This window comes from Vicugna pacos, chromosome 2 (assembly GCF_048564905.1).
Source record: "Vicugna pacos chromosome 2, VicPac4, whole genome shotgun sequence".
In the NCBI taxonomy this organism is placed as follows: domain Eukaryota; kingdom Metazoa; phylum Chordata; class Mammalia; order Artiodactyla; family Camelidae; genus Vicugna; species Vicugna pacos.
In genome coordinates, this window is record NC_132988.1 from 37,485,901 (window position 1) to 37,498,292 (window position 12,392).

General features: G+C 35.2%; 1 protein-coding gene across 2 annotated transcripts in view; it reads right to left on the bottom strand.

Annotated features, from left to right (window-relative positions):
• SYNPO2 (synaptopodin 2) overlaps positions 1–12,392 on the bottom strand; it is a 156,786-nt gene that overhangs the window by 32,869 nt on the left and 111,525 nt on the right. For both annotated transcript variants that reach the window (XM_031691484.2, XM_072938291.1), the window contains exon 2: positions 1,909–2,060. In XM_031691484.2, coding sequence (XP_031547344.2) covers positions 1,909–2,060 — 152 coding nt within the window. The remainder of the gene's footprint in view (positions 1–1,908; positions 2,061–12,392) is intronic.

Genomic DNA, 12,392 nt, shown 5'->3' on the forward strand with positions numbered 1-12,392 from the left:
AGGCAAATGAGTCAGAGAAATGTTAACAGTTATTGGTAGCTAAAGTAAAATGGATATACTTGAGTAAAAATCATAAAAGAATTAGAGGATTAAGCTTTATACCTTAAAATGCTTGTTTCCATTCAGTGCACATAGTTACTCAATTCCCCAATTTATGTGTCATAAGTGTATGTAAATATATATATCTGTGTGTATATATATATAATTTTAATAAAGTTTACAATAGAGACTTAATGTTAAAGGAGGCTTTTAAGTTGGTCTGACCCAGCTATCTCTGGGCAGTAGTCCAGGAAAAGTAAATCACTTGTCCTCTAGTGATAGATGACAGTTACATGAGTGACAGAAATATTTAATTCCAGGAAACGATGTTCAGGTATCCAGATTGGTGGTGGTGGTGATGATGATGATGATTACCTTTGGGCTGATTTTAATTTGAGATTCCATTTTGAATCTTATCAATTATTTATTTATTTTGTAAAAGTCAATTATTTAAGAGAAAATAATAATAACCAAGATTCCAGTTATTAAAAGTAGCAAAGAACTAGTCCATTTATTTCCGAAAATAAATATGTACCTAAGACTCAGCTTTAAACCACCAAGAATTTTCCCACTGATAGTCATCATAATCAAAACAAGAACTAGTAGGGGATGTCCCAGACCACAAGTGTGTTCTAAAGAAATTGGCCTCATTAAATCAGCAAAGACACCAAAAGGGAATAAATTAGAACAGGTTTTTCTCCCATTTTGGGTGTGATTAAACCTTTACCAAGATGAAACTCTTCAAATACCTCAGAGATTTATGCATAAAAATGGCCAACACTGTGACTACACTTGGCAACATTCCTGTTAGATCCCTTTTAAAAGCAAATTGCAGCTTTATAAATAAGTAGGATCCCAGGGGCTTAAACATTGGGCTTGAAGGGTAAATATTTAACTGGGAGATTCTGAGACTAACGCTAGATTTCCTTTATTTTCACAAGATTTTGGCCAATGTGAGTTCACATTTGTATAGAAATGGAAACATGTTGAATAAGTATCAGGGAGGTAATGCTGTGTGTAGTTTTTCTGCAGAGTTAAGGCAAAACCTGGAAGTTTTTGAAATTCTGTGTGAAAAGTCCTCTCTTGTCATCCTGAAGGCCAGAGCTTTCCTTTGTGGATTCCACGGTCAGGGCCTCACTTACAAAGTTAGTTTGGACTACACCGTGATTTGGACATGGTAAAAATGCTGATTCTACAGGTTTTTTTTTTTTTTGTGATTACCTTTATTGTTTTCTTTTGTTTTGATGTTTAAGGTTGACTTCTGCATTTTTAAGCAATCAGGTGAGGAGAGTAGTATTTGGAGAGATGAAATTGACAAGTGATTTGCATTGACAGTCCAAAAACTTTATTCGAACCATTGGCTTTTGCTCATATCCAAATATGATTTTTATTGGCAAACAGAAATTGGGATGCTTTTAAGGATTTTTTGGTTCTTTTCCTTCTCCTAGGCATCCTCTTTCTATTTAAATACATCTCATACAGTGTGATCCTTTAACATTTAAACATTTTAAATTCATCTAGGAATCTAGGAATTATAATTTAGTGATCCTGATCCACCAAAAAATGTTGACCTAGAAGTATTAAATTGTGTTCATATACTTAGCTTCCAAAGGAAGCAGTCTAAAATACCTGAGATTTTCAACAAAGTTCTTGAAATAAAATTTTTCAAGTTAATTCTCAATTAAACGGAAAATTCAGTTGATTAGAATTGCCATTTTTCAAACACTATGGTTTTTCTGTTTAACTATCCCGATCTTCTACAGAGCACCCTCATTTCCCCATAAGTAACAATTTACATGTGTAGTAGGAGTTATAATCATTCCCATATAGCTTCAGGAGGAAATATATATTCCAACAAATGTTTTATACCTTTTGATGAGCATTTGGAGAGAGTCCGTTATGCTCTCCATGAGCTTAATGACTTCTGGGTACGTGAGGTCTGCACAAGGGTTGCCGTTGATAGAAACCACTTCATCCCCCTCACAGAGCCCAGACCCAGAGGCTTTACTCTGGCTTCGGATCTGAGTGGAATGAAAAAGGAGGCAATAGTTAGAATCACATAACTTGTAAAAAAAAAAAGCACCACTATCTCTGAGAAATTTTTACTTGGGACAGGTAAATAGATCTGCAAACTGTAAAATCTGCCCTGATTTTTAATTTATATGTCAACCTATTAGACCATCTGCTATACTTCTCACCCCTCTCACACACAATTTATTATATACCATAATGTCAACATTTAATTCATAGCATTCTAAGTAGACAAAAAAAAAGGAAAGGAAATCTATGGTAAAGGAATTAGAATGACAGAAATAAAGAATAGAGAATGGGGGAAGACAGATGTTTAAACTAATTATAAAGATAATTATTTCACACTGTGAAGTTTGACCAATCAGAAAGTGGCTTCTCCCATTTAAATAAAATTTAAAAGCCCTTCCCATTGCCAGGATGAGTGGAACACCAACTGTAAGGAGATGTAGGCAGAGCAATCATTCTAAGGAGAGAGCTGTACAGCTCAATGAACTGATGAAAGCCATCCCAGGAGAATGGGGAAATTAGGCAGCTGGATATTAAGAGTTATGTCAAGGGGAGAAATCCTTGATTGAAATCAACTACTCAAGATTTGATACTAAGCAAACTTTAGCAAAAAAGAAAGAAAAAAGAGATTATTTTGCAAAAAATAAAAATAGCCTTGCTCTAAGGATTGCATCATATTCCAGCACAGATTGCTGTGGAACAAGAACTGAATAAAAACATAGATTAGAACCTTCAAATCCTGGAAGAAGAAAGCTTTAGAGGAGTAGAATAACAACAGAGAGCTCCCACCAATCCTTAGTGAGGATTAACTTTCAGTTATTCCTGGAGGCTTACATGCTGTATAATTACGATTATGGTAAAATGTTGTGCTGGTTTTTCTCCCTCTGCACATTCTCTACCCTACTTGGTGCTGCTTTGTGGCAGTGGGGAGACTGGCCTCTAGAGACTGAACTGACTGGGTTCCCATGCATGCTGACTTCTGACTGGATTTGGTCAACAGGAAGCTTCAGATCAAAAAGCAAAGGGAATGAGAGGTCAGGGAGATGCTATCCCTGCTGGACCTGCTGGGCCATGGCTTGGCATTGGCTCTGTTCCTTGATCTAGACAGTCACAGCTCCTGCTTGTCTGTCCCTCTTCCACACCTTAACTCTAGTTATGTTCCAATAACACACCATCTCCTTGTACCCTTGCCTGAGGGTAATAATAGCTTCCTGCTCTTGATCTCTGGGTATTTCATTATCATTTGTTGGTTCACTTGAGCCAGACTTTAGCCTCTGCATTACATTATCTTTAATTACTCCTTTGAACATGCCACCTACTTCCTGCTGGGATCCTAAGTGATACTAATGTGTTTAGGCTTCATTTTATAATGTGAATTTAATCATTCTCAACAAATCATGTACCATGATCATACAATCTCAAATTTAAGAATACTTTAAGATAATATTCTAGATATTTTCTACCAAGGGGATCCCTCTCTGACTATTAAAATTAAGATTCTGAGTCCAGACAGGTCAAAACCAGGTAAGCAGCCGTTCTTGAAGAATGTTTTCATAGCCAGGCTCATGTCTGATTGGGCATGAAATGTATTTCAGTTTATCTCTAACAAGTGCCCACTAATTCCTACTAAGGTCTTAAATGATAATTAGTATGCTTACTGATACAGTTCTGAAGTTTATATCTCCAAGTACATTTGCATTTAAAATGATGCTCTTAGAAGCAGAAGCATTTCTTTAAGTGCCAAAGCAATGATGCTGTTGAAATTTGAAGTGATTCAGTTAGTTTTGTTCTGGTTCGGTCTATTCTTTTATCGTCACAAACTGTAATCTATACAGAAGGCCTCCCCCTTTTCTGAACAATCTCATTCCTTTTGTTTTGAAAGAACATGCTAATTTATTGTAAAAATTAAATGGACTCAATATTTCCAAGGAAGCAACAAAAGCAATGGGAAAGAGAATATTTATCCAGTTTTGAAAAATATCTGTTTACTGACTGCCAGATATATTTATTTTGTTGTCTTGAATGGAATTATTAAAATAAAGAGTCATGAGAGAGTTACTAATAAGTCAAGGATAAAATAGTACTCAACAATGAACACTTAAGTTAGGGATAGAATTAATCACATTTCATTCATTTAAATTGATTTAATATTTTTCACAAAGTAAGATTAGGTAGATAATAAAGCATGTTTTTGAAGCATAAAACCATTCAGTCAGTGGAGTGAGATGTACTAGAATACAAACAGAAAATTAATCCTTTGGAGGACTAAAGAGGTTTTATGTTGATAAAACAGATGTGTCATTTTACCCTGTACCCTCTAAGGCCCACTCTTGCAGCTGGGGTTCCCCTTATCAGCAATAAATTGTGTGAGTTTTAAGCAGCTTCATGGGTTTGTAGAGCAAGATGAAAAATTGGTTCTTGGAAAATAAACAAATCCCCAACTCAGCAGAGCTGTCTATCATCCAAACATGTGTTGTTTGATGGGAAAAGTGTAGTTCATCATTATGCTTGTCAAGTGGAGCTTTTAGCGGTAGCCAAATAAGCAAAAGCACTGCGGTAGGAGTCATTAGCATTCCTTCAGAGCATGCAGTCTGAGGTCAGCATTCAGCATCAACTGCTGTGATAGTGTTTAGCTGGCCTTTTGCATTTGTCTGAACAGTAGGAAATATTTTTCCTTCAAAAACCGTGTTAATATGGTGATACTTTCCTTGCCACAAACACTTTTCCAAAGGACTACTGTTTCTCCATTTCAAGGTTGTATGCCAGGGTCAATTATGCCCCCATATACCCCTTGCAATTACCAACTTCACCAATATGGTGCCGTTCATAGGTATATTTTGAAGAATAAAAATTTATGAGGGTACAAAAGATTTTTAACTTATATTGTGTATAATTATGCATTTTTATAATTTGTATAATTGTGCATTATTATGTATCCAAGTAAAAATTCTATCTCCTGAAAACATTCTTACTTGTTAAAATGAAATACACTGTCAGTAATAAGAGTAAGTTTGGACATAAAAATCATTAGTATTTATAATGTTGAATCTCTATCAGTGAAATTATCAACCAGTCTTCTCCAAAGGTGATTAGTCCTAGATTCATAAAAATACATGTCCTAGTAGAAAAGAACACCGACTCTGATGGAAGAAGACATAGGCTTCAGTTGTGTGGCTCCCGTGCTTACTGTCTGAACATAGATGAGTTATATTACATCCTTAAGCTCTAGCTTTCCAAAGTGTAAAATAGAACTAATAAATTTGATCTCTCCAGATGGTTAATAAGGATTAAAAATAATATGTGTTAAGTTCCATGATGCACACACAGCTCATAAAGGGGCTAAGTGACTAGTGACTCAAGAAGGGACTAGTGAGTAAGAATGAATTGACTAGTGAATAAGAATGCATTGATTCCTACTAAGAAGGGACTAGTGAATTAGAATGCATTAACTTCCTACACACACACACACACACACACACACGCAAAAGGAACATGCCAAGTAAAAAGAAAAGCTATAAAATATTTTTGTTTCTATTCACATACTCGGTATTATCTCATCATAATCTAACATAAATAATATTCTGTCTTTTCCTCAGCAAGTACATATTTTATAATTGAAAGATGGAGGAAGACAAGCCTATTATGTTTCCCAGCACAAGTAATAATACAAATATTTAAATTTTAGTGGCTTATTTTTATTGAGCACTTGCTATGCTAAGCCTTTTACATCCTTATACCGTTTATCTCTATAAAACCTTAATGAGAAGTATAAATGTACTTCCACTTGTATATGCTCAGATGGACTGCCAGTACTTTCATTTTATGGATAGGAAAACAGAGACTCAGGACTCAGAGACTCAAGTTATGCACTTTCCCTAAAATCACAGAGTTAGGGCCAGAATTTGAACCCAGGGATTCTGACTCTAGAGCTTGTGTTTTTAACCACTACACACACTGCCTCCCTAGTCAACAATCTAAATTGTCTACCACAAGCCCTAGAGTGAAGAGAGAGAGAAGTGTAACAACAGTTGACATGTGGTGAGTGAAGTCAGGGAGGAAACGGAAGGGACCAGGTAGAGGTGACAGAAACTTGCCTGGTCAGTCCATAAACCAGTTTTGCGAAAGACAGATTTTGTTTATTTTGTTTTCTTCTTCCTCTTTTATTAAGAGTTATATATGAAATATTCCTTAGAGATTGGAGAATAGTCAGTATTGTGACCCAGAATGTTACAAATTCAAAATTGAATAAAATCATCTTTGGCAAACTGTGATTTGATACAACACACCTATGTGAGCATGTGATATAACTCCTTTTCTTTGAAAACATTCCTTTAGAGTCCTCATTCCACACCTAATACATTTGTCAGATGAGCAAGTTTCTATCCATAAATACTATATTCCCTTTCAGTGTCTCAGTTTAATCAGGCCATATATCCAAGAGAGATATTGGTAATGTAAGTATAAATATTATGTTCTATTGCTTACAGCCTCTTGATCCATATCAGGAAAGATTTATTTTACTGAATGCAAAGTTAAGGCTTCTTTGAGAAATTTAACAGTATTATTATCATTTCATAGACTAAATCTAAGAAGAGTGTCAGCTATTCTCATTTATTTTTATGATAAATAATTCCCTGGTAAAGTGAAAAAAATTCCTTTTCTATTAACTTATTATTGCTTCATTTCCAACTCTTCCAGAACTTACTAGAAAACAAGTATCAGATTTGAGTTCTCATAGAATCTTGTACTTAAACTATTTTGTGTGGTATATGTGACATATCAATCATGTCAGATTCCTATTAGTGAAACTAAATCTTGTCTCATGGGCTGCATTTTCACATACAATTCATTGACAAGTCCTCTTGGAAGTTGTCAAAGTGGTAGAACCAAGACAATCTCCTCCTTATATTCCACTACTGTATGTATTAAAATTACATGAAAAAGAAAGAGGAAATTAGCATAAATTAGCCTATCCCATGTAAGGCTGTCCTTAATCCATAAAATAAAGTCTTGGGACCTCGAGATAACTAAGACAGGATGAGTGACATAATCTCAGACAACAAGTAAAAACATTTTGATAGAGGCTGGAAAGTGGTCCGTGATCTAGTTGCCCTTTCTAAAGCCCCAGCCCTTCCTTGATTTTCCACTTCAGGCCTTTGGCAAAACTTCCCTCAAACCTGTGAGACAAGATTTAATAAGAATTCCCTCAACTCCAGCTGGCTTTAAACTGAAAACGTAGGTCTGTATTCCTCAACTATCTAGAGAAATGGTCAGAATGGTCATTGCAAGAGCAATGATGATGGTTAAAGTTTTAGAAGTAAGTAAATAGTCCCACTTTTAATGGGCTTGCTCTCTAGATCCTGAGCGCCAAACTCAGCCCTTGATGGAGAGTTTCCTAGTAGCAAAACTGAGTTTACAAGTTGTTGGAAATTCATGTTTACAGTGGTAAAATATTTTTGGAAGTCAATAGTAAATAGAAATATAACAGTTTCAGGATGATAAGGCAAAAGAAAACAACAAGGACCAGAACACGATGGAATAAAAATAGTAATAACCCAAGGAAAATCTTAATTGTAGGAAGCAAAAAGCGTCCTGGAATTTAGTGCAGAAATTCAAACAGTAAAGTGAAAAACAAGACTTGAGAAAATATCTAGGCCATGGGATAAATACATAAGAAATATAACTAATAACTGAGTAAATCAAAAGTCAGTGGAGACGACTGTGGCAGGGTTGATTGCATTGCTCAACTTTTGTCCCGAGCCCCTTTGAATGTGCCTTCTTTGAAACAGAGGCTGAAAAGATAAAATAACCTTTCCCAGACTCTCCTTCAGCTAGTGTTCTGGGGGTGATATAATCCCAGCAAGCAGGTGTACCTGCAAGAAACTTGTTTTGAAACTGAATTAATTGGAGAGAGGCATCAGACTATGAGGCCTCCAGCTTGCTGGTGCCGATCTGGGAGATGACTTTACTCTGCATGCAGCAGTTCTCCTGGCAGCTCCTTCACCTCAGATCACAGCTAAGGTGTGTAACCCTGGACCTGGCGCTGGGCTGGCCCATTAGCCTTCTGACTTCTCAGCTTCCTGATAGTGGCCAGTGTTGCCAATCCCTTGTGCCAGTTCTGCAGTGTTGTTTGAAGTCATTTTTGGAGGCCCTACCTAAAATGTGCTTTTCCAGATCTTTCAACAGTTCTGCAAGTACTTCTTCCATTCCTTTTCTCACTAAAATAATGAGAGAGCTTTCTATTTTCTGCATATGAACCCTGAACTGATACAGAAAGATAGAATTAAGGGCAAACGTGGATGGTAAAAAAGGACAAACAGCAAAAGGGCAACTATTTCTCAAATACAGAAAAGAAAAAAAGATGGACACAGATGCTGATATTTTAAGATAGACAGGAGAGACCATGCAGGAACTTAGATAAATTGTATGAGGTCACTGTCTGCTAAGAATAAAGGAGGAAAGGCAGAGGGGAACTAAAACTTGTGGACAATGAAGGAAGTTCAGAAAAACCATTGTAAAGTACATACTAAGAACTCAATATGAAAGAACTAAAAGCTTTGTGAAGAACTTAGAAGGAATAAAGTGAAATGATGATCAAAAACCTGTACTGTTGTCCAGACAAACATTCTAAAAGGAGAATAGATAATTCCTAAAATGAAGTGAGGCTTTTCTCCATTAGCACATTGATAAATATAAAAAACTGAACAAGAAATTCAATTATACAAATTGTCTACATAGTGAAAATAATTCTTACACTGTATATTCAGGTCAGGTCATGGATGCAAATACAAGTAGACACTAGAATTTTTCGGTTATTCTATACTGAATTCCTCAATTCAAGCTCAATAATCTGTTCTCAGGTTGACTTTTGAAGACTATGAATTTTCTGCTCTGGTTACTAATATACTTCCAGATACTGGGCAAAAAGTTTTCCTTTTTCTAGGATGATTCTCTTTATCCTTAGGGACCAAGTTGCCATAAAAGTAAAAAGCTTTCCTGGTAGCAACTTTGGAAGGATTCCCAGAGTAAATAACTCTCTTTGACAGGAATGAAGGCCCTAATCCATGGGGCTGCATACTTAAGAATCTGCATACCAGTGTGATTCCACAGGCAGAAACGATGCCACAGTATAACTGCTATGAGCCGTTACAAAGCAGCCACCATGATGCTAGAAAACCAACAAGTACAAATATGGAATGGTATTCTCTGCTCTTCTTTCCTTCCTAAGAATGTAAACATCCCAGCTCTTTCAGAAAAACACTGATGGACCAGAGCCTATGTAGGACATGTCCCTGTCTGCTCTTTTGTTGGATTAAATTGTGAAAGACTGTCCAGAGGCTTTGAACTACAGGCAGATTCTTTTTATAAACATTTACACAGAATATGAAAGAAAAACTTTTTAAAGACCTCATTAAAAAAGCACATGTGAAACCTTAAAGATTAGATAAGTAAGTAGCCAGTATAATCAGGATTACTCAGAAAAGAGAGCAGAACTAGAACTCACTTTTGTTTGGGTTTCTCAAATCTCTGGTTATATTTATTAACTGCACACCCAACTATTAACCAAATGATTACTATGCTGTAATACCTCCTCTATTAAGAATTTAGCTATCTAAAAAGTCTATAAGTAAGCTCAACTCAGTCTTTTGAGTGGTCAAAATATAGTAAAAAATAAAGTTCACGAAAATTTCTGTACATCACTGTGTCTGGAATCCTTTTTCAGTCTCTTTGCCCAATTTTGTACAATTCTAATAAGCTTCTTTAATTTGGTTTACAAAAATAAGAAATGGAGAAACAAACATGCACACTGTGTAAAGGAGGATGTTACAGTTAATACAGCTGTATTAAGCAAGGAAGTAAAAGCCAACATTTAAAAACTCATGAAAACCTTAAAAAAAAAAAGAATACTGGCATCATTTAATGGAAGTGTAAAAAACTCTCACATGCTCAATGGAACTTAGTGCCTCTACTGTATTTGAGTAAAATAATAGGCATCAATAATAATGATCACAAGTCATTTAAAATGTTTAAATCATCTTAGTAGATGGATTAGATGGAGTTTAACATGTGACACCTTTTAGAAAGATTACCATTCCAAACAGCTAAAATAGAAGTTTTGCTATTTAAAGGTAGAACTAAATTTGAGGCATTGCCACATTAATGAAGTGAGGGAAGTAGATTAAAATTCATAATCTGAGGTCCTAAATACTTTGCTTCTATTGGTGTGTTTACTGAAATGGTTTCATTTCAGACACTGAATATGTCTCATGTACCCAGAAAATGTACCTGTTTTTCTATAGCTCTAGACATGCTGGTACAGGGGCAGGAATGTTAATCAAGGACTATGCCCTTTCTGGGAAGGGCTGATTTAAGTGATCTCCAAAGTTTTAGTTAACTGGAATTTCCTTTAGTCCATCATCAGTGTATAAGAGTGTGTGATCTAAAGCAGCAATTCTCAAATGTCTCAAATGGTCTTAGGACCCACTAACACTCTCAAAAATAATTGAGGGCTTTTTGTTCTTGTGGGTTCTATTGGCATTTACCATGTCAGAAATAAAAAGTAAGACATTTAAAATTTCTGTTTTTTAATTAATTTTAAAATAAAATAACAATATGTTGACACAAATGTTTTATGAAAAATAACCATGTTTTCTAACACTAAGATAATTTAATGAAAACAGTAATGTGGTTTTCCATTTCTGTAAATCTCTGTAATGTCTGAGCTTAATAGAAGACAGCTGAATTCTCATATGTGCTTCTGTATTCATTCTGTTGTGTTACATTGCGTTGACTGAAATAGAAGAAGATCTAGCCTCACACAGATACATAGTTAGAAAAGCTAGGAGTATTTTAATAACCTTTTCAGATAATTTTGAATATTCTTTGATACTACATCGAATTCAGTAAGTGACAATTTCTAAAGCTGCAATGTGGAATCTGAAACCATAGCCATGAACTTTTCATACTTCCATTAGTTTATTTTGTACTTTGGATGGATCTTTCACATATGCATGATTCTGTTTCATCACACACTAGTCATTTGAAAAATATTGATTCACTGAGTTAGCTGATCTTCCAAATGTTGACATATTTCATCATACAATAGACAAAATCACATTCCTTAATGTCATCAATGATCTCATCAGACCAGCGTTTTTAAGTACTGAGATGCTGTCAAATTCACAGTGGCAGGTGCATTCTTTTTTCTTCCCCCTTATATATTTTTATTTTTTATTTACATTGTTGTATTAACTTCTGGTATACAGCATAGTGATTCAGTTATACATATATATATCTACATATATCTATACACACACACATATATATGTATATATACACATACATATTCTTTTTCATTACAGGTTACTACAAGCCATTGAATATAGTTCCCTGTGCTATACAGTAGCAAATAGTTGTTTCTCTTTTCTGTACATGATAGTTTGTATCTGTTAATCCCAAACTCCCAATTTATCCTTCCCCCTCGGTAACCGTAAGTTTGTTTTCTATGTCTATGAGTCTTTCTATTTTGTAAATAAGTTCGTTTGTGTCATTTTTTTAGATTTCACATATAAGTGATATATTATGTTTGTTTTTCTCTGACTGACTTATTTCACTTAGTATGATAATCTTTAGGTCCATCTATATTGTTGCAAATGACATTATTTCACTCCTTTTTAGGTCTGAGCAGTGTGCCACATACATACCATGTTTCCTTTATTCATTCATCTTTCAGTGGACATTAAAGTTGCTTCTGTGTCTTGGCTATTGTAAATAGTGCTGCTATGAACATTGGGATGCATGCGTCTTTTCAGATTAGAGTTCTCTCCAGAATATATGCCCAGGAGTGGGATTGCTGGATCATATGATAACTCTAGTTTTTAAAAGAACCTCCATACTGTTCTCCATAGTGGCTGCACCAGTTTACATTCCCACCAGTAGTGTAGGAGGGTTCCTTTTTCTCCACACCGTCTCCAGCATGTATTATTTGTAGACTTTTTGACAATGGTCCTTCTGACCAATGTGAGGTAATACCTTATTGTAGTTTTGATTTGCATTTCTCAAATAATTGATGTTAAACATCTTTTCATGTGCTGTTGGCCATCTGTATGTCTTCATTGGAGAAATGTCTATTTAGAGCTTCTGCCCATTTTTTGATTGAGTTGGGTTTTTTTTTTTTTAGTATTGAGCTGTGTGAGCTGCTTGTATGTTTTGGAAATTAATCCCTTGTCAGTTGCATCATTTGCAAATATTTTCTCCCATTCCATAGGTTGTATTTTTGTTTTGTTTATGGTTTCCTTTTCTGTGCAAAGGATTTT